This window comes from Epinephelus lanceolatus, chromosome 20 (genome assembly GCF_041903045.1).
Source record: "Epinephelus lanceolatus isolate andai-2023 chromosome 20, ASM4190304v1, whole genome shotgun sequence".
NCBI lineage: Eukaryota > Metazoa > Chordata > Actinopteri > Perciformes > Serranidae > Epinephelus > Epinephelus lanceolatus.
This window is the reverse complement of record NC_135753.1, coordinates 33,504,577-33,529,065: the sequence shown is the minus strand read 5'-3', so window position 1 is coordinate 33,529,065 and position 24,489 is coordinate 33,504,577. Positions and strand designations below refer to the sequence as shown.

At 38.4% G+C, this 24,489-nt stretch overlaps 1 protein-coding gene and 1 non-coding gene across 5 annotated transcripts in view; one reads left to right on the top strand and one right to left on the bottom strand.

Annotated features, from left to right (window-relative positions):
- Positions 1-11,276, top strand: part of jcada (junctional cadherin 5 associated a) — a 44,172-nt gene extending 32,896 nt beyond the window's left edge. For all 4 annotated transcript variants that reach the window (XM_033638926.2, XM_033638923.2, XM_033638924.2 and 1 more), the window contains 3 exons: positions 1,392-2,333; positions 3,015-6,796; positions 8,961-11,276. In XM_033638926.2, coding sequence (XP_033494817.2) covers positions 1,392-2,333; positions 3,015-6,796; positions 8,961-8,995 — 4,759 coding nt within the window. In that variant the 3' untranslated portion in view covers positions 8,996-11,276. The remainder of the gene's footprint in view (positions 1-1,391; positions 2,334-3,014; positions 6,797-8,960) is intronic.
- Positions 11,277-24,345: 13,069 nt separating this feature from the next.
- Positions 24,346-24,417, bottom strand: trnag-ucc (transfer RNA glycine (anticodon UCC)). Its single transcript has one exon. It is a non-coding gene; the product is annotated as a tRNA-Gly (tRNA).
- Between the last annotated feature and the right edge of the window lie 72 nt (positions 24,418-24,489).

The following is a 24,489-nucleotide window of genomic DNA, read 5'->3' as shown; positions in this document are numbered from 1 at the left end:
AGGCTGTATGCTGAGACCCATTGCATCTTGTTGTAGCCCATCAGGTCTGCCATCAAACATCCTCTCAGAGATGTAGTAGGAGCTTTCTTTAAGCTGGTGTAGAGAAATGCTGCCCATGTTCTCACATTAGGAGCTAAAGAACAGCGCAATACAAAGACTGTCAATGAAGCGTCCTCTAAATTGTTGATCTGTCTTGGAGGACATCTGGGACTAACAGCCACAGTGTATCATTGTGTAATGTGTTCATTATGCCCCATAGAAAAACACAATTACTAAACACTGTGCTGCTACTCATGGTCATCTGTCTCCATCTAGTGGGAGATGCTTTCCTCTTTTTTCACTCTGTCCACACTGCAAACTGTTAACGGATATTTACCTCATATCCTTTGCACAGTACCTATTTGTTGGCATTTAATAGCCCTGAGCAGTTGTGTTTCAGTGCTTTGATTACTTTGATGTTTCAAAGAGCTCATAACTTTACTCAGATTTTTCCAGAGTGAGTAGCTTAGCGCATTCCTTTGGCTCATTCATAAACAAAGGATCTTAAAGGTCGAGTTGTGCTTGAGCAAATTAGTTTGTACGACACAGCCTGACCATGTTTGAAGGTAAAAGAGCTTATAGCTGCTCCGAACGGCTGTAGGCTACTCCCTGTACTACTCAAGGCTGTTTGAACTGCCTGCCATTAACGATCAAATACAGGGATAAAAGTAGACACTTTGGGGCAGTCTTTCATGAAAGGAATTAATAGTGTTGAACACATAAAGGGACAGAAATAATTGTGTAAAGAATGATACCTGCATAAATGACTTATCTACGCAGGCAAGGGTTACAGTGACTTTCAAGGTATACCTTGATATAAAAGTTGATGTAAAAGTTATCACACCCTTTCCATTTGCTTTTCTATGATATTGGAAAAAATTGCAACTGGACGGAGAATCCAGAATACCCTTTATAGTAGTTATATTCAAACAGGAGACTTTTACACATACTTCCATTAACAAAATGGTTTCAAGTTTTAATTATAGTGATAAAATGCTCGTTCAACTAAAATTACCCTTCTATTTCATTCCTTTAAGGGTCATTCTGACTGATAATGACATAAATTCTGTAGCACCATGATACCATGAACCGCGAGATGTTCTGAGACGGTTATTGTACTGTGAAAATCTCATCCCAAAGCGCTTTGGGGTTGCATTTTTGATGTATGAAAGGTGCTCTATAAATAAAGTTTGATTGATTGATTGATTGATCCCTAATGTAGACTGGGCTTGCTTGCCAGATTGTTACAGAACCCAGTTCTGATGTTGGAGTGGTGTAGGGGAGACACTATTCAACCATCAAATAAGCATTTTGATTGAAGCATAATCACGCCTTTATTTGTGTGTCTCCAGGTTCTGTGATGGCACCAGAGGTCCTCAGCCGCAGTCCAAGGATGTATCCTACTGGAGGAGGAGAGGCCAGGATTTCACTGTGCTGCTGGACTATGCTGACCTCAGAGATTCCCATGGAGGAGGGCAAGGGGGTTACAGCAGACCGGAGGGGCCTCAACAAGCAAGGGGCCAAGAGCTGTCTGCAGAGGAGCGTCAGAGGATAGCTCAGGAGAGGCAGCGGTGGGCAGCCCAGGCCCAGGCTCAGGTGCAGGCCCAAGCCCAGGTCCAGGCTCAGGCCCGCTCTAGAGAGAGGGAAGCTGCTCTCCATCAGTGGAGGATGGCGAGTGAGAGGAAGTGCCAAAGCCTGGGGACAGAGGAGTGGCGTCCAGCAGTGAGCTTTGCCCGCCAGCTGTCACAGAGTGAGGGTGAGCGTTGGGCACAGGAGCAGCAGCGGCTTCATGCCAGGACACCAGAGGGTATGGTAGTCCATCCCAGGACCAAAGCCAAATCCCAGTCCCTGCCCAGGATGCTGCAGCCTGAGAGCCTGCAATATGTGGACATAGCCTCGTCCGGTCTGGAACTGTACAGGCGGGTCAATGGCCACCCACTGGCACACCACGACTTTTACAGGGCACCCCGCTGGCCGGAGAATGGCAGGCCAGCTAGCGCCAACCAACTCTCAATGACACCAAAGCCCCGCTTCACCCGACCCCCCAGACCTCCCTCTTATGAGATGCACCAGCAGATCAGGGGAAGCTGTGAGATGCTGTCTGGGAGAGACTCTGTGATTCCCCAGGCCAGGGACAGAACGCCACTTCCAATATCAAGGACAGGTGACCCCCAACTGGACTATTTTGCACAGGACTCTGGACCTCCAGGATACATCCCTCCCCCGTCATATAAAAGAGTTCCTATAATGGGAGGGGTGCGCCGGGGATATGGTGAAATTGCTGTAGACTACAGGTAAATTAGTCTTTTATCTTTTTCTTTCACTTAAATTAGACATTTTTACCTTTAACATAAATTAGTTGGGCATTTAAATTTAACATTGGGTATCTAAAACCCTTAGTTAAGCATCAATATTACTTGGTTGTACTTGACAAGAGGCTCTAATGTTTTGTAGTGTTAATATGAGACTATAACAAATATAGTAAACATTTCAACATTTTGCTTGTAGGAAAGTTCACCTCGTGTTCATCAGCAGAGATGGTACAACACTTAATCTTGTATGCCATGTCATCCCTATACATTTAAGATGAAACTCAACCTAAAAAAGTGTGACAAAGCATAAGTTGAAACTACCAACTAACATGTTTTGCATGTGAGGCCCAATTCAGATTGTGATGGATCTCTTGTGCTATAACAATGGAGAGGCTCCAGTCTTGTTAGGATCATATGTCTCTTCTCTGGTGGTGTTCACTGATATCTTTAAATCTATCCAGTGCAATGAAAGTACCTCTGTGCTGTATTCCGAAATTGTGTCATTTCACTTGACACCACATTTGCAAAAGTAGTTCTTAACTTGCTAAAATAAAAAAGTAAAGCAATATAGCTAGGTTAACACCACGTCTTTTCTTTTGATTTATGTCTTGTTTAAGTCATTGTTGCTTAAATAAAGTACAACTGTGTTGTTCTTACTCCTAGGTACAGAGGGGATGTGTACCAGCAGATACAAGTGGCTCCAGATGGGACTCACTGGTTCACCAGACATCCAGCTGGTTCCTGGCCTGATCCACAGAGAGAAAGGAGCTTGTCCAGCCAGAAGCAGCTTTACCCGGTATATACTACCCAGGAGCGCCCCGGTGGAGGGATCCAATACATCCCCTTTGATGACCCCCGCATCCGCCATATTTCCTCAGCCCTGGGTGGCAACTCCCTGACGGACGCTGACAAGATCCGGCACATCCGCAACGAGCTTCCCAGCGTCACCGTGTCGGAGCCTGCATCCAACGACAGTGCCTTTTTGCCCCCGCCATTGGGGCCTTTCATCGCCGCCAAACTGGCCAATGATGCTAACCCGACGTCTTCTAGCGACTTCGACAATGACAATAACAGGTGGCACAGTGATTTGCACAAAGAGGCTGTCGATAACTTCCCAGCAACTGACCAAAACTGCAACAACAGATATCCCAAAAACCAACGTCCTCCTTCATCTCCCTCTTCAGCCTTCCAGGCCCCATTAACAAGAAGTTCTTCTCGCCAGGGGTCCAGCTCAGATCAGGTCTTTGCAGAAACCATCACCCAAGTGAAGAAAATTGCCCCAGATTCAGGACCAGAGAACACTAAGAGAAGAGTGAGTGAGACCATCTTCTGCCTTGTGTCTGTCCCTGTTCACACACCGACTAACATTAGCAAAGACTTAGCAGCAGATCAGAACAACAATGAGACGATACCAAGCCTGACTGTCACCAAAACAGAAACTTTCGCTGTAGGCCTCAAAGAGAGCCCCAATGTGCGGAGCAAGTCAGTGAATGAGATGCCCATCAAACACCACTACTCTTACTTCCACACCAGCAGCACATCCTCAATGAGGAACTACAAGAGGGCTCCTTTGAGGAAGGAGATAATAGATGCTTGGGCACTTCAAGCCAGTGAAGACAAAGAGTTGTGCTATGCTGGGTCCTGGCCTGGAAACCAGTATCGTAACCAGGAAACCCAGACTGGCTCACCTTTGACGGTGGTGAAAAGTCCAGAACCCCAAAGTCCTCCTGGAGGGCAAGAGCCTGTTCAGTCCATCTCAGACACAACAACAGACAGTGGTTTGGGGACAGACAGTAACTCCTCTTATGGTTACCCCATGGCAGGCCAGAAAAATCTTCATCCGTCCAGCAACAGCGCCTTCTCCCGTCTCAGCCTCAGCCCAACACAACCGACATCCCTTCAACCCTTACAACAAGAGCCACTCTCCCCATCAAAGGTCCGGCATCTGGGAGACCAGCAACCATCCTCCCCAACAAAAGTCCGACATCTGGGAGACCAGCAACCATCCTCCCCAACAAAGGTCCGACATCTGGGAGACCAGCAACCATCCTCCCCAACAAAGGTCCGACATCTGGGAGACCAGCAACCATCCTCCCCAACAAAGGTCCGACATCTGGGAGACCAGCAACCATCCTCCCCATCAAAGGTCCGGGAACTGGTAGACCAGCAACTATCCTCCCCAAAGAAGAGCAACTCAAGTCCCCCAGAGAGTGCGGAGCAAGTGACCTTTGGTCAGTTTCTCTTAAAACCAGTGAACCGACGACCCTGCGATGTCATTGGTGAACTGGAAACAATTAATAAGGAAATGGAAGACACAATCAGCAAGAGACCCCATGTGGTTCAGTGCTTTGATGATCTAGATGGGGTGAAGAGATATGACCGGTTTAAATCAGGAGCACATTTCACTGCTGGTCCAGAACCAGGTAGGGAAGCAATCAGTCTTCCGCCAATGCACATAGAAAAACCCAACTATATGAAAGTCAGATCAAAGTCCTTTGCTTCTACTGCTGATCTGGAATCCATGGACATGAAGAGTGCTTTCTCAAGGCCACAGGCCAATAACATACCACCAACAAATGAGTTATCCATACTGTCCAACCCAGGCCCCACAGACAGTTGTCTCCTGCCCTCACTACCCCCACACTATGAGTCAAACCGTCTCTACAGACAGGACATCCCAGTCCCTCAAGAATCCTTGCTCAGGGATGTGGGTTTAACTGTCTACACAGAGACTCCCGGTGGTCCTGGGGAGCCAATGCAGCGCTCCCTCTCAGTCCCATCTCCCCTCGATCATAAGGAGCTTATTCAGTCAGTGGAGCTCCCGTGGGACAGCAGGACAGCACTTAATAAAAATAGTGGTAGCCCTGAGCACAATTCAAATAAAGAGCCTCAAGCTGAGGTAGAGACTGAGAGAAAGGCTAAATCAGACAGTGTTCCACCATTCAGGGGTGAGGTAAATTTAAGCATCTGTAGAAGCAGGAGTGAAAGCAGCAGATCACCTCAGAAAGAGAGATCACCATGTATCACCAGGCTGACCAGGGAGGTTTCTTTTGTGTTAAAGGATGATGATGGTGATGGACGATACGCCATCTCTGAGCCTCTGACCTATAAGAATGAGTCAACAATGGCAGATAGGCACCTGGAGAACTTACTGATTCAGGAGAAAGCCAATTCTTTACCTGCAGAGGACCTCAGCAACCTGTATGAGGTCAAATGTGCAAAAGGTATCCCTGAAAATGAGTCCATCGAACAGAGGGCTGCCAGAATCCTGGGGATAGCTGTTCCAGTGGAGGCCTTGGGTGTAGCTGACAAACAGTCAGAGGACAACCAGGATGATATGGATACCACTGGAGCTGAGGGACTACAAAGTCAAAATGAAGAGACACAGCAGGTGATAGGAGAGTGTGAGCAAGTCAGAGAGGAGTCCTTGATTGTTCAGGGAGCAGAGGCAGAGGAGCTTAAGGGGACAGAATCAGGAGTGGACCATGAAGAAGGAGACGGACAAAAGCACAGCAGCAACCACAGTGATGGTGAAGACAATGAGGATACTGAGATTCAGTCCCTGGTGGTACTGGACCTGCCCGAGTTCCCACCTCCTAAACTCCCCCTATCCCTACCCATCAGCCCTGATGACAAGCTAGCACTGAGCATGTGCAGTGTGGAGAGGAGGGGGCGAGGTGGAGCATGCAAATTAATCGAATCCCTGCAAGATAAGCTAAACTCTTCCACTTCTCCATCAGCTACATCTCTGGGCAGGTCAACCCCAGACAGAATGGCCCGTATGAAAGAGCTGGACTCAGTGTCTCGAATCAGACGTCTCAGTCTCAAAGGTTCAGAGTCTGGAGGGGAATCTGAGGAGCAGAATGGTGACAGAGAGGAGAGTGAAGTTCAGGAAGTGACACGGGAGGAAGTTGTGGAGCAACAAGAAAAGGAAGAGGATAAGAAACTGGAGGAAGAGGGAGATGAACATGCACATGAGACACATGATAAGTTGGAAGAACCTGAAGAAGATTGTAAACCTAAAGAAGAAGCCAATGAAGAGATATGTGAAGAAGAGCAAAGACAAGAGGAGGAGACAGAACAGATGAATGTTGAGATTGCACTAAAAGAAGAAAATGAAGGGAGTAAAGAGGCAGATGTTGAATTAAAAACAGAGGAGACAGATGGAGAAGTGGAGCTAAAAAATGCGGAGGATGACAAAGACAAGTCTTTGGAGAAGGCGAGAGACAGACAGAATACAGCCGAGGTCAGCAGAGCTGAGACGACACAACAAGCCAAGGGAGGAAAGTTGCCCAAACCAAAGCAGCGCACCAGGCTGCAGAAGCCTCCTCTGCTTCCTAAACCTCGCAGTGTTCCCAAGAGAGAAATAACGCTTCCTGTCAGCTTCAGCACTGGGACCTGTGGCCCCTCGAATATGGAGGATGAGGAGATGCTGTCTGTCTCAGGTGGGTAAGAAGGAAGGAGATTAATCTTTTCTTTTGCTTGTTTTGCATTTTAAGTAAAGCAGAATCAAAGTATAACATGGATAGTAGCTATGAGCAATAAGTATGCTTTTGATTAGGATTCTGTTGTTTAAGGGATAATTCAACAATTTTGGATATATTTTTATTTGGTTACTGGCTGAGTGTGAGTTGATAAAATTGATAACCATGTCCTGACTCCAGCTTTGCGCTCAATGCACAAACATCGGACTGATATCAATGGGCCTCACTCACCAATATCAGACATTTTTTCTTAAATTTGTTCTTAAGAAAAATCTTAATAAAAGTCTATGACACGTTCTTAAATTAGCACAGGTAATCACCCTGCAAATCCCCATGAAGACTACAGGGCGGTGTGCACACATAGAACCTGAAGAAGCTGCAACAGCTGATAGAATCAAGTCAAGAGCGCCCAAATGAAAGTCTTAAGAGGGTGGGGCACCGGACACCAAATATCACAAACGGATGCATGGGATGCTAAAAATACACGGACCTGCAAACCTTAAAAACCTTCAGCATTATAGTAGCACAAGTGTCAGGACTGAGGACAGAGATGAGAGACCGAGAGATGGGAGAGAAGATGAACGTTATGTTTCTGTAAGTTATTAATAATTTACTCAGAACGCTGCTTTGTCACTTTTCGTCCTGCCCACCAGAACTGTCAGTGATATTTTCTAGTGTGATCAATCACTAATTATCAGATGGCCTGATTCCCATTAACATAACTGATGTGAAGTGTTCGTGTAGTGTTTATTTATAAGACCATAATGCTTTTTGTAAATTAAGCAAAATAGTTATTAAAAAATATTATAAGTTATAAAAATATTATAACTTTAATCCTAGATGTCAACTGTAGAATTGAAGAAAACACAATAACCAATTATTTTGCCAAACGTGTATAAGAGTGCTCTAGAGCAGTGGTTCCCAACTGGTGGCTCGTGGTCCAAAAGTGGGTCGTGGGTCCGTTCTGAATAGACCACACATGACTCGCAAAAACACTTTATTTTGAAGTACAGTGAATTTCTTATTCTGAAGTGCCATTTCCTGTTGGAGAGTGAGTAAATAACGGATAGCTACTTAACAGAGACAGCAAACGAGTCCATATCATTGGTCCGACAGCCCATTGGTGCAGCATCCCATTAGTCTGACGTCCCGTTGTTCTGATATGTGATTAAACTAGGCTATACTGTATTTGTGTACCATAGAGGATCAGCAAACGCAACAAAAGTAGGCTACTGGTCGAGATACAAGTGTCATAGAGAGAAGAGAGTGAAACACCATAACCTCCTGTTATTGACTCTGGGGTTGGGGTTGTGTGGGGAGCTCTCTGCAGTGCTGAACGGCTCCCGACGGGCGTATTTCTACCTTGATAGTGTGCGCGACCAGCTCTGGGTCAGCTGGGAAAGGCTTGAGGCGAAGCAGGCTCACGGCTTATGTGTTTGTCACTTTCTTTTTCATTTTAACCCACACCATGATCTTTTCCTGACCCTAACCAAGTGGTTTTTGTGCCTAAACCTAACCAGACCTTAACCACAGGGCATCATGATGATTTCGGAACAACGGGACTTTGGAACAATGGGTTTTATATGGTCGGAACAATGGGATGTCAGACCAATGGGCAGTTCCCCAGCAAACCAGCGCCACAACATGGCCAAACACAAGTGTGACGCTCAATGTATTCAGCTGTCTGGACCTTGAACTAATGACTAGGGAGAAATGTGGACCCTGTGGCTGGACCAGTTGGGAACCACTGGTTTAGTGTGTGTGGGTTCAGTTCTTACCTAGGAACAAATCCAAAATAAGAAAACATTGGTGAATATCAAGATCTTTGTGAAAATTGCATCTGTGGGTTTTAAAAATACATTTCTTCTTGAAGCAGCTGGTGAATGAGGCCAGTTACCCAAATTGTTCATCTATTCCTTTGCAGGCGCTGCAGACGTTCTTATTAACAAAGTTACTGTTTACATTCAGTGTTACTCACCAACAGTCATTGTATGTAGCAAGCACTAACAAACAGTCCAACTCCACAGGGTACCTTTATTTTCCACCTTTTTAAGGGCAAATAATATCGTTGTGACTTGTTTTGATTGTGTTGTCTCATCTTTTCTTCCCTCTCTTTTCTCATCAGACTCCTACGACCCCAGTCGAGTGGAGAGAGTGTAACCCCTGACACTGCCTTCGCCACTGTGGAAATCTGTCTTTCTCAAGTTAACAGCTTTTTCCAACAACAAAAGCTTTCATCTCACCTCACGGCCTAGTCAGCCATGACCCCTCCAATATTGTTACGAATTACTTCTCACAGAACTGACTGTCCTGGTGCTGCGAGAGCATTTTTACAGCCAAATAAAGGCGCCGCCGGTGCCAATTCTCCAGGCCTTTTCAACCTCGACGTCCTCGTCCTTCCATTCTCTCCACCTCTCTCCGAAAGTTTATTTGCTCAAGCAAGCGGACTTCCTCCTTTTGAAGTCGTCTTATTTTGCTTTTGGAAAAATGCATGTCATTATTCCCTGTCTGCACTCGGGCTCCTTCTCGAGCCCGGGTGTTGAAATATGAATGTAAAAGTGCTTCTGCTCAACAAACATAAGAAATGTAACAGAAAAAACAACAACAAGAAGGCAACAGTATTGCATTACAATCAGTATTAACCTACACCAAATGTAAATAAGAAAGAGTTATAAGATTTTATTAAGAATATAAAAAAGTAAATTTAAGTCATTTAATTGCTGAAGAAATGTATATTTTCTTATCTATGTTAAGAAAAGACTAGATTTTTTGGAAGTGTAGTCTTTGGGTGTATTACTAATAATGAAACCCCCTGTTCTTTATTCTTATACTTGTGTGATAGAGAATGTACTCAGAGAGCCTGGATTGCAATGAGAAACACTGTGGTCCTTGAATAGTTTCACTAAGAGCAATATAGTCGTTGTATACGGGACATTTGTGACATGATTTAAGTAGTTTAACTCTCCATTTCAAGGAGCTCATCTCATTTAAGCATCTGCTTTAAAGCTCTACCTTTTGGTACAGGTGTTAGGTTTGCACTGCTGAGATTATTGGCTTTATGTTACCAGCGAGCACCTGATAATCTCCTCAAATACTCAGAGATTACACTAGGAGGGATTCACGTCTGCATCCTCCCCGTTCTCCGACGCTGCCAGTCTCAGCATCAGCGAACGCAACATGTATCAGAGAACGTCTGATTTAAGTGTTATTTCTGTTCATCCTCACACTGTTGAAGATCTATTTTGTGGCATTAACAGAAGTCTTTATTTAACCGTGGAGTTTTCCTTTGTTCACATCTCCGTTTGTGTGATTTTAGAAGTGCTTTTTTTGCAGGAAACGATAGATGTAGCTATACTGATCGCAGTGTGCCTTGTACACACTGTTTCTGTGGAGAACTTGATTTGTGTGTCACACATCCAGTATTGTCGGTTTACAAATCCTAATTTTAACTGGACACCAGTGATTCTTTTTATTTTAATGAAAACATTTGGAGTTGTTTTGGCAATAATAATAATATTCAGCTGAAGAAGCTTAATATTGATGCTGTACAGAACATTGTTGTTGGAATACTAATCACAGTATCTGAACATGTTCAATAATTTAATGTTGACATATCAGTGCTTTTGTGTGTCGTGGGCATAACTGGCAACTGGTTTACACTCACTTCACATATGGGGTAGCAATACGAAAAAAATTCAAAACATACCAAACCAAACTTTGTGCTATGCATTGGACATCTACATTTACTGGGTTTAATACCAAAATTCAAAGCTAAAACTGCAACTTTTGGTTTGCTTGTTTGACCCTGTCACTCTTTGATCCAGTGTTAGATGTTGAACCTGTCGGATCTGGTTGTAGACTTGCGTAGAAGCGGCTCTGACTGGAGTTCACCAGTGGAAGCTCAGTGCCAGGTTTTGTCTTTGTCCTGTTAACCAACCCAGTACCCGTACCTCTGTGTTCCAGGTAATGTGTTATCTGGTCATTCTCGTAGGTCTTTTTGTACTGCAAGTTCTTTGTAACATGATATAGACTATTGGTGCACATCTTGCTTTGATATTTTCTATTTTCATACAGGAGTATGTACAGCTTCTTTTGTATGCGCGACATCTTTTTTTTTCTCCTCTTTTTTTTTGTGCATGAAATGCGTCAGAAGTCACAGAGAGAAGGTGTATTTGCATATAATTGCATTTGGTACTATATAGTCTATCCAATAAACAACTGTTATATTTCATATAATGTATATTTTATTTTCAAAAAGTTATGCTACATATTTAAAAACAGAACAAGGTATTTTTAGATTATTGTGAAAAGGGAACTGTTTTTGAAGGCACAATATTTGTCTATATTTGAAATGATCATTGAGAATGATCAGAAATAGAGACAAGTGTGTGCTGTTGTAGAGTACTGCAGACTATTCATAAATAAAAGTCTTTGCATGAAACATTTTGTCTCTTGATTCTGTGTGTGAATATTATACAGTATTTGATGCAAAGAGTGTTTGGATGGTTGTGCATATTTGATCATAACAGGGAAAATTAAACAATATAAACTATCATATTACTTTCTTGGGAAGTATCACTGTGACCATGGTTGCATGACAGACACATTTTGGTTGATACCAAAACAGTACACAGAGTCAACAGAGTCCAGTATCCCCCCTGAAGCCAAAGCTAAAGCTGGAACCACTCAGTCCACTCACACCACAAGTGCGTCCTCAGAGAGACGAGACAATGATTCTTTTCAATGACTTTTTTTTATTACATAAAAATACAGACACACACCCTGGCCAGATAATAACCATAAATAGTTATTCATGTGTGGACGGTGCCCATCAGATAATAGGATAAATGAATCCATATGCATAATAAGGTTTGTAAAAGAAATGATGGTTCAAGTTGTAAGACCTTCAAAAGACAGATGACTGTGGCTCCTGGCTGCATTCCAACACTGAGTGCATCAAAATAATATGAAGTGTTCTTACACAGCACCATGGGCTGAACAGAGGGGGACAATGCAATTTAATGATCCTTTTAGGGCATTTAAAGGCCTTGCACAATTTGCATTTACATTTTCTTTAGATATTTACACCCCATTTGTTTTTATTTAGATATTCACCCTCTGCTAGTATACTGTATTTAACCTTCTGTGCATTTTACATTTTCCATACACGTCTTTTGTAGTAACAGCTCTCTATAGCAGTCCTGGGAGAAGACCATCGTTTCACTGCTCTGTGTTTTTATTCTTACGTTTCTATTCTTACAGCTTAGTCTATCTATATCTATCTATCTATCTATCTATCTACACACACATATATATTCAAGTTCCAGTCTAATGAGCAGCAGTAACATCAGGAAGAAGGAGCACGAAAAGAGTGAGAAGTACTAGGGGCTGAAGGAACAACTGGAACAGATGTGGAAGGTGAGGTCCAAAGCGGACCCAGTGGTAACAGGCGCATTAGGGGCTGTGACCCCCAAACTGGGAGGACTGGGAGAGTGGCTCCAGCAAATTCCAGGAACAACAACTGAAGACTCTGTCCAGAAGAGTGCAATCCTAGGAACAGCTAAGATTTGACACAGAACCCTCAGACTCCCATGCCTTTGGTAGAAGACCTGAGCTTGAGGAGGACACACACCACCCCCACCAAGTGGAGTAAAAAACTCCCTCTCACCTCCATACATATAACTTTAAATAATGATTATGATAATCTACATGAGGGCTGCCCTCTTTTGACCAACTGATGTATTGTCACTATGTCAGTTTACTATTCACAGTTGCAGAAGAATACTGGTAAAATCAGTGATTTCTTTTCAGGGGCTTGAGATAAATGTGGCTTTGTGGACAAACTATACATTCCCGTACAGTAAGTAAAACTCAGAGCACATTATGTTTGACGCAGCACACTGAGTTTTAGTCTTTTATTTAAAATTATGTGAGATCCTCTGTGTAGTAATCATGATTTTTAAATAGATCTATACAAGGTCATACAATACAACTGGGGGCAGCAGTAGCTCAGTCCACATGGAGTCCAGAAGGTCGTCCGTTCTGACATCTCTCCATTTAATGCATGTATAGGTCCTGTTTGCACAAGTGTATGTATTTTGGGCCTGTGTGTATATGACAGAGTGAAAAATGACTTTCTCTCCGGGGATTAATACAGTATATCTTCTACAATTTACAAAAGAATATGTGGAAAACCATGGTGGCTGATACTCCAGTTTTATTTAAAAACAACTTGTAAGTGTAAAAATAAAGCAGCTACTGTGTTTCATGTAATGTGAAAATGCTCTTTGTATTCCCTGATTAGAAATTAATCATCAAAAGTTTTGAGCAGCAACACATTAATTACTATGAAACTTTTGTGGCCTCAAATCTACGTTGGACCTTTGCAGAATCAATCCATCAATCTTAAATCTTGACATGTAATCATAAGTCTGCTCTGAGGCACATTAAAGGATGCCGACAGTTTCCAGAGCCCAGGCCGAGATCGTCTGATTATTCATCAGTGAAACCAAAGTGTCTGAAATGTGTGAAGTGTATCTCTGCTCACGCCCACTCTCTGTCTTTATAACAGAAACACATGTGAGTGGGTGTTGAGCTGTGAAGACTATGGTTTTGAATCTTTATGCAGTGCAGGCAGCCTTCCAGTTCCTTTATCCAGGAAATATGACAGAGTAACAGGGCCATCTGCTGGAAAGAGTGAATAATTCACGTCTACTATTTAAATGTAATTCAATGAATTGGACATAGAAATAAGCACCTTGTATATTGGACTCTGACAGGGAAAACGGTAAAGAACACGTAAAACAAACAAACACATTAAGTAACATGATGACATACTGTACTATGACTTTTTTCATGGTTTTGGACGACACACTATACGATGACTTTTTTTCATAATTCTGGACGACATACTATACTATGACTTTCTTTCATGATTTTGGACGACATACTATACTATGACGTTCTTTCATGATTCTGAACAACATACTATACTATGACTTTCTTTCATGATTTTGGACGACATACTATACTATGACTTTTTTTCATGATTTTGGACGACATACTATACTATGACTTTTTTCATGATTTTGGACGACATACTATACTATGACTTTTTTTCATGATTTTGAACGACATACTATACTATGACTTTCTTTCATGATTCTGAACGACATGCTATACTATGACTTTCTTTCATGATTTTGGACGACATACTATACTATGACTTTTTTCATGATTTTGGACGACATACTATACTATGACTTTCTTTCATGATTCTGAACGACATGTTATACTATGACTTTTTTTCATGATTTCGGACGACATGCTATACTATGACTTTTTTTCATGATTTCGGACGACATGGTATACTATGACTTTTTTTCATGATTTTGGATGACATACTATACTATGACCTTTTTTTATGATTTTGAACAACATACTATACTCTGACTTTTGTTCATGATTCTGAACGACATGCTATACTATGACTTTCTTTCATGATTTTGGACGACATACTATACGATGACTTTTTTTCATGATTTTGAACGACATACTATACTATGACTTTTTTTCATGATTTTGGACGACATACTATACTATGACTTTTTTCACGATTTTGGACGACATACTATAGTATGACTTTTTTTTCACGATTTTGGACGACATACTATACTATGACTTTTTTTCATGATTTTGGATGACATACTATACTATGACTTTTTTCATGATTTTGGACAACATACTATACTGTGACCTTTTTTCATGATTTTGGATGACATACTATACTATGACTTTTTTCATGATTTTGGACAACATACTATACTGTGATCTTTTTTCATGATTTTGGATGACATACTATACTATGACTTTTTTCATGATTTTGGATCATATGCTATATACTCTGACTTTTTTTCATGATTTTGGACGATATACTATACTATGACTTTTTTTCATGATTCTGAACGACATGCTATACTATGACTTTCTTTCATGATTTTGGACGACATACTATACTATGACTTTCTTTCATGATTTTGGACGATATACTATACTATGACTTATTTTCATGATTCTGAACGACATGCTATACTATGACTTTCTTTCATGATTTTGGACGACATACTATACTATGACTTTTTTTCATGATTTCGGACGACATGGTATACTATGACTTTTTTCATGATTTCGGACGACATGGTATACTATGACTTTTTTTCATGATTCTGAACGACATGCTATACTATGACTTTCTTTCATGATTTTGGACGACATACTATACTATGACTTTCTTTCATGATTCTGAACGACATGCTATACTATGACTTTCTTTCATGATTTTGGACGACATACTATACTATGACTTTTTTCATGATTTTGGACGACATACTATACTATGACTTTCTTTCATGATTCTGAACGACATGTTATACTATGACTTTTTTTCATGATTTCGGACGACATGCTATACTATGACTTTTTTTCATGATTTCGGACGACATGGTATACTATGACTTTTTTTCATGATTTTGGATGACATACTATACTATGACCTTTTTTTATGATTTTGAACAACATACTATACTCTGACTTTTGTTCATGATTCTGAACGACATGCTATACTATGACTTTCTTTCATGATTTTGGACGACATACTATACGATGACTTTTTTTCATGATTTTGGACGACATACTATACTATGACTTTTTTCACGATTTTGGACGACATACTATAGTATGACTTTTTTTTCACGATTTTGGACGACATACTATACTATGACTTTTTTTCATGATTTTGGATGACATACTATACTATGACTTTTTTCATGATTTTGGACAACATACTATACTGTGACCTTTTTTCATGATTTTGGATGACATACTATACTATGACTTTTTTCATGATTTTGGACAACATACTATACTGTGACCTTTTTTCATGATTTTGGATGACATACTATACTATGACTTTTTTCATGATTTTGGATCATATGCTATATACTCTGACTTTTTTTCATGATTTTGGACGATATACTATACTATGACTTTTTTTCATGATTCTGAACGACATGCTATACTATGACTTTCTTTCATGATTTTGGACGACATACTATACTATGACTTTCTTTCATGATTTTGGACGATATACTATACTATGACTTATTTTCATGATTCTGAACGACATGCTATACTATGACTTTCTTTCATGATTTTGGACGACATACTATACTATGACTTTTTTTCATGATTTCGGACGACATGGTATACTATGACTTTTTTCATGATTTCGGACGACATGGTATACTATGACTTTTTTCATGATTTCGGACGACATGGTATACTATGACTTTCTTTCATGATTCTGAACGACATACTATACTATGACTTTCTTTCATGATTTTGGACGACATACTATACTATGACTTTTTTCATGATTTCGGACGACATGGTATACTATGACTTTTTTCATGATTTCGGACGACATGGTATACTATGACTTTTTTTCATGATTTTGGATGACATACTATACTATGACTTTCTTTCATGATTTTGGACGATATACTATACTATGACTTTTTTTCATGATTCTGAACGACATGCTATACTATGACTTTCTTTCATGATTTTGGACGACATACTATACTATGACTTTCTTTCATGATTCTGAACGACATACTATACTATGACTTTCTTTCATGATTTTGGACGACATACTATACTATGACTTTTTTTCATGATTTCGGACGACATGGTATACTATGACTTTTTTTCATGATTTCGGACGACATGGTATACAATGACTTTTTTTCATGATTTCGGACGACATACTATACTATGACTTTCTTTCATGATTTTGGACGACATACTATACTATGACTTTTTTTCATGATTTCGGACGACATGCTATACTATGACTTTTTTTCATGATTTCGGACGACATGGTATACTATGACTTTTTTCATGATTTTGGACGACATGCTATACTCTGACTTTTGTTCATGATTCTGAACGACATGCTATACTATGACTTTCTTTCATGATTTTGGACAACATACTATACTATGACTTTCTTTCATGATTTTGGACGACATACTATACTCTGACTTTTGTTCATGATTTTGAACGACATACTATACTATGACTTTTTTTCATGATTTTGGACGACATACTATACGATGACTTTTTTTTCACGATTTTGGATGACATACTATACGATGACTTTTTTTCATGATTTTGGACGACATACTATACTATGACTTTCTTTCATGATTTTGGACGACATACTATACTCTGACTTTTGTTCATGATTTTGAACAACATACTATACTATGACTTTTTTTCATGATTTTGGACGACATACTATACTATGACTTTCTTTCATGATTCTGAACGACATGCTATACTATGACTTTCTTTCATGATTTTGGACGACATACTATACGATGACTTTTTTCATGATTTTGGACGACATACTATACTATGACTTTCTTTCATGATTCTGAACGACATACTATACTATGACTTTCTTTCATGATTTTGGACGACATGTTATACGATGACTTTTTTTCATGATTTCGGACGACATGGTATACTATGACTTTTTTTCATGATTTTGGATGACATACTATACTATGACCTTTTTTTATGATTTTGAACGACATACTATACTCTGACTTTTGTTCATGATTCTGAACGACATGCTATACTATGACTTTCTTTCATGATTTTGGACGACATACTATACAATGACTTTTTTTCATGATTTTGAACGACATACTATACTATGACTTTTTTTCATGATTTTGGACGACATACTATACGATGACTTTTTTCACGATTTTGGACGACATACTATAGTATGACTTTTTTTTCACGATTTTGGACGACATACTATACTATGACTTTTTTTCATGATTTTGGATGACATACTATACTATGACTTTTTTCATGATTTTGGACAACATACTATACTGTGACCTTTTTTCATGATTTTGGATGACATACTATACTATGACTTTTTTCATGATTTTGGACAACATACTATACTGTGACCTTTTTTCATGATTTTGGATGACATACTATACTATGACTTTTTTCATGATTTTGGATGACATACTATACTATGACTTTTTTTCATGATTTTGGACGACATACTATACTATGACTTTCTTTCATGATTTTGGACGATATACTATACTATGACTTTCTTTCATGATTCTGAACGACATACTATACTATGACTTTCTTTCATGATTCTGAACGACATACTATACTATGACTTTTTTCATGATTTCGGACGACATGGTATACTATGACTTTTTTTCATGATTTCGGACGACATGGTATACTATGACTTTTTTTCATGATTTTGGACGACATACTATACTATGACTTTCTTTCATGATTTTGGACGACATGCTATACTATGACTTTTTTTCATGATTTCGGACGACATGGTATACTATGACTTTTTTCATGATTTTGGACGACATGCTATACTCTGACTTTTGTTCATGATTCTGAACGACATGCTATACTATGACTTTCTTTCATGATTTTGGACAACATACTATACTATGACTTTTTTTCATGATTTCGGACGACATGGTATACTATGACTTTTTTTCATGATTTCGGACGACATGGTATACTATGACTTTTTTTCATGATTTTGGACGACATACTATACTATGACTTTCTTTCATGATTTTGGACGACATGCTATACTATGACTTTTTTTCATGATTTCGGACGACATGGTATACTATGACTTTTTTCATGATTTTGGACGACATGCTATACTCTGACTTTTGTTCATGATTCTGAACGACATGCTATACTATGACTTTCTTTCATGATTTTGGACAACATACTATACTATGACTTTCTTTCATGATTTTGGACGACATACTATACTCTGACTTTTGTTCATGATTTTGAACGACATACTATACTATGACTTTTTTTCATGATTTTGGACGACATACTATACGATGACTTTTTTTTCACGATTTTGGACGACATACTATACGATGACTTTTTTTCATGATTTTGGACGACATACTATACTATGACTTTCTTTCATGATTTTGGACGACATACTATACTCTGACTTTTGTTCATGGTTTTGAACGACATACTATACTATGACTTTTTTTCATGATTTTGGACGACATACTATACTATGACTTTCTTTCATGATTCTGAACGACATACTATACTATGACTTTCTTTCATGATTTTGGACGACATACTATACTATGACTTTTTTTCATGATTTCGGACGACATGGTATACTATGACTTTTTTTCATGATTTCGGACGACATGGTATACTATGACTTTTTTTCATGATTTTGGACGACATACTATACTATGACTTTCTTTCATGATTTTGGACGACATACTATACTATGACTTTTTTTCATGATTTCGGACGACATGTTATACTATGACTTTTTTTCATGATTTCGGACGACATGTTATACTATGACTTTTTTTCATGATTTCGGACGACATGGTATACTATGACTTTTTTCATGGTTTTGGACGACATGCTATACTCTGACTTTTGTTCATGATTCTGAACGACATGCTATACTATGACTTTCTTTCATGATTTTGGACGACATACTATACTATAACTTTTTTCATGATTTTGGACGACATACTATACTATGACTTTTTTTCATGATTTCGGACGACATGGTATACTATGACTTTTTTCATGATTTTGGACGACATGCTATACTCTGACTTTTGTTCATGATTCTGAACGACATGCTATACTATGACTTTCTTTCATGATTTTGGACAACATACTATACTATGACTTTCTTTCATGATTTTGGACGACATACTATACTCTGACTTTTGTTCATGATTTTGAACGACATACTATACTATGACTTTTTTTCATGATTTTGGACGACATACTATACGATGACTTTTTTTTCACGATTTTGGACGACATACTATATGATGACTTTTGTTCATGATTTTGGACGACATACTATACTATGACTTTCTTTCATGATTTTGGACGACATACTATACTCTGACTTTTGTTCATGGTTTTGAACGACATACTATACTATGACTTTTTTTCATGATTTTGGACGACATACTATACTATGACTTTCTTTCATGATTCTGAACGACATACTATACTATGACTTTCTTTCATGATTTTGGACGACATACTATACTATGACTTTTTTTCATGATTTCGGACGACTTGGTATACTATGACTTTTTTCATGATTTCGGACGACATGGTATACTATGACTTTTTTTCATGATTTTGGACGACATACTATACTATGACTTTCTTTCATGATTTTGGACGACATACTATACTATGACTTTTTTTCATGATTTCGGACGACATGCTATACTATGACTTTTTTTCATGATTTCGGACGACATGGTATACTATGACTTTTTTCATGGTTTTGGACGACATGCTATACTCTGACTTTTGTTCATGATTCTGAACGACATGCTATACTATGACTTTCTTTCATGATTTTGGACGACATACTATACTATAACTTTTTTCATGATTTTGGACGACATACTATACTATGACTTTTTTTCATGATTCAGGATGACATGCTATACTATGACTTTTTTTCATGATTTTGGATGACATACTATACTATGACTTTTTTCATGATTTTGGACAACATACTATACAATGACCTTTTTTCATGATTTTGGACGACATACTATACTGTGACTTTTTTTTCATGGTTTTGGACGACATACTATACTATGACTTTTTTTCCATGTTTTTGGACGACATACGACATATGACTATGATGTTTTTTCATGATTCTGAACAACATACTATACTATGACTTTTTTTCATGATTTTGGACGACATGCTATACTATGACTTTTGTTCATGATTTTGGACGACATACTATACTATTATACTAAATCAGTAGTATAGTATGTCCTCCACAACCATGAAAAAAAGTCATAGTATAGTATGTCATCCAAAACCATTAAAAAAAGTCATAGTATAGTATGTTGTCCAAAACCATGAATAAAAAGTCATAGTATAGTATGTCGTCCAGAATCATGAATAAAAAGTCATAGTATAGTATGTTGTCCAGAATCATGAAAAAAAGTCATAGTATAGTATGTCGTCCAAAACCATGAACAAAAGTCATAATATAGTATGTCGTCCAAAATCCTGAAAAAAAGTCATAGTATAAAGCATATCATCGAAAATCATGAAAAAAAGTCATAGTATATAGCATATCATCCAAAATCATGAAAAAAAGTCATAGTATAGTAAGTTCTCCAGAATCATGAAAAAAGTCATAGTATAGTATGTCGTCCAAAACCATGAAAAAAAGTCATAGTATAGTAAGTTCTCCAGAATCATGAAAAAAGTCATAGTATAGTATGTCGTCAAAAATCATGAAAAAAGTCATAGAATAGTATATCATCCAAAACCATGAAAAAAAAGTCATAGTATAGTATGTCGTTCAAAATTATGAAAAAAGGTCATAGTATGGTACGTCGTCCAGAATTATGAAAAAAGTCATAGTATAGTATGTCGTCCAGAATTATGAAAAAAAATCATAGTATAGTATGTTGTCCAAAATCATGAAAAAAAGTCATAGTATAGTATGTCGTCCAAAACCATGGAAAAAAAGTCATAGTATAGTATGTCGTCCAGAATCATGAAAAAAAGTCATAGTATAGTATGTCGTCCAAAACTATGAAAAAAAGTCATAGTATAGTAAGTTCTCCAGAATCACGAAAAAAGTCATAGTGTAGTATGTCGTCCAGAATCATGAAAAAAGTCATAGTATAATATGTCGTCAAAAATCAGGAAAAAAGTCATAGTATAGTATGTCGTCCAAAATCATGAACAAAAGTCATAGTATAGTATGTCGTCCAGAATCATGAATAAAAGTCATAGTATAGTATGTCGTCCAAAATCATGAACAAAAGTCATAGTATAGCATGTCGTCCAAAATCATGAAAAAAATTCATAGCATAGTATGTCATCCAGAATCATGAAAAAACATCATAGTCGTATGTCATATGTCGTCCAAAAACATGAAAAAAAAGTCATAGTATAGTATGTTGTCCAAAATCCTGAAAAAAAAGTCATAGTATATAGCATATCATCCAAAATCATGAAAAAAAGTCAGAGTATATAGCATATGATCCAAAATCATGAAAAAAAGTCATAGTATAGTATATCAACCAAAACCATGAAAAAAAGTCAGAGTATATAGCATATGATCCAAAATCATGAAAATAAGTCATAGTATAGTATGTCGTCCAAAACCATGAAAAAAGTCATAGTATAGCATGTCGTCCAAAACCATGAAAAAAAAGTCATAGTATATAGCATATCATCCAAAATCATGAAAAAAAATCAGAGTATAGTATGTTGTCCAAAATCAGGAAAAAAAGTCATAGTATAGTATGTCGTCCAAAATCATGAAAAAAAGTCATAGTATAGTATGTCGTTCAAAAATCATGAAAAAAAGTCATAGTATGGTATGTCATCCAAAACCATCAAAAAAAGTCATAGCATAGTGTGTCGTCCTGAATCATGAAAAAACGTCATATTATAGTATGTTCTCCAGAATCATGAAAAAAAGTCATAGTATAGTATGTCGTCCAAAATCATGAAAAAAAGTCATAGTATAGTATGTCGTCCAAAATCATGAAAAAAGTCATAGTATAATATGTCGTCCAAAATCCTGAAGAAAAAGGTCATAGTATATAGCATATCATCCAAAATCATGAAAAAAAGTCATAGTATAGTATGTCGTCCAAAATCATGAAAAAAAAAAGTCATAGCATAGTGCGTCGTCCAAAACCATGAAAAAAAGTCATGGTATAGTATGTCGTCAAAAATCATGAAAAAAGTCATAGTATAGTATGTCGTCCAGAATCATGAAAAAAGTCATAGTATAGTATGTCGTCAAAAATCATGAAAAAAGTCATAGAACAGCATGTCATCCAAAACCATGAAAAAAAGTCATAGTATAGTATGTCGTCCAAAATCATGAAAAAAGGTCATAGTATAGTATGTCGTCAAAAATCATGAAAAAAGTCATAGTATAATATGTCGTCCAAAATCCTGAAAAAAAGGTCATAGTATATAGCATATCATCCAAAATCATGAAAAAAAGTCATAGTATAGTATGTCGTCCAAAACCATGAAAAAAAGTCATGGTATAGTATGTCGTCCAAAACCATGAAAAAAAGTCATAGTATAGTATGTCGTCCAAAACCATGAACAAAAGTCATAGTATAGTATGTCGTCCAGAATCATGAAAAAAGTCATAGTATAGTATGTTGTCCAAAACCATGAAAAAAAGTAATAATAATAATAATAATAATAATGCATTTTATTTAACAGCACCTTCTTATACTATGACATTTTCATCATGGTTTTTGACGACATATTATACTATGACTTTTTATTTAATCCACTATGGAAAAGTGCTTTTAGCCAGTCAGTCTGGTCTGTCAGAGGTTCAAGAGAGAGGTTCAATTCACACACTTCACAAAAATGTATAGATCTTTCAGTTATCAATTAAAACAATGGATGGTTAGTACATGCACATGCAAGCGCTAAACTATTTTCTGCTGCTGCAAATGATATGTCCTGTTAGCCCTGCAGTATTGTTCTATGCGAATTTGTCACCTCTGCCTCTAGTGCTTTAAAAAATGGTATGTCCCTTTATGTTGCATCAACTTTTCCCTAAGTTTTAGCCCTGAATCACACATGTGATGATCATTACATTCTTGTAACTAAAAATACATGTTCAAATAATTCCACAGATGAAAAATAGCCTTTTGGCTAATTCTGGCATTTTAATACCATGTGTATTTATTAATTTGCACTGTTTCTAAACTGAAACTGAATCTCTAAGCAGTGCCTGCACAGCAGCGGTGCTGGTAGGGTGGTTAAATGCATACAACAAGTTGAGGAGCATATAGCCCTGTGTAAAAACACCTGCTGTTACTGACATCGCGTAATAATCACTACATCAAGTGCTCCTAATTGCTCCTCCGTCTCTGTGGTAAAATATTATCACTGGCTAACAAGACCATTTAACCTTCTAGGCGTTGTTTTAAAACCTAAAACACATCACTGCGGGGTTAATGAGTGATGCGTAAAAGCGCAAAACCCTCCATGACGCGCGTCGTTACGCACGGAATAAACATTTACTACACCACACTGAACGCTCTACACTGAACTTAAATAAAAGAGCAGCAGGTCACAGGTTGTGTCATCATCACTCCGTGGCTCACCTGTCCGCTCTGCTGCTGTTCAGATATAACACGCAGACTCACCCGACTTGCACAGTATGATATGTGAATGTAGCTGTGAACGCGACTGGTTAAAGGACAGATTTATTTCCTCACACCTCAGAGTTTACAGCTGTGTCACTCAGACGCCAATCAAGCTGCGACTTCCGTGTTAAACTCGTCTGTATTCTATCGTAGCACAAGAAAAAGCATTGCGATGGCCGGGAATCGAACCCGGGTCAACTGCTTGGAAGGCAGCTATGCTTACCACTATACCACCATCGCACAGCAAAAATGTTTTTAACAGCAGAATCATCGGTTCAGGAGGAAAGGAAAAGAGGAGGAGTGGAGAAGATG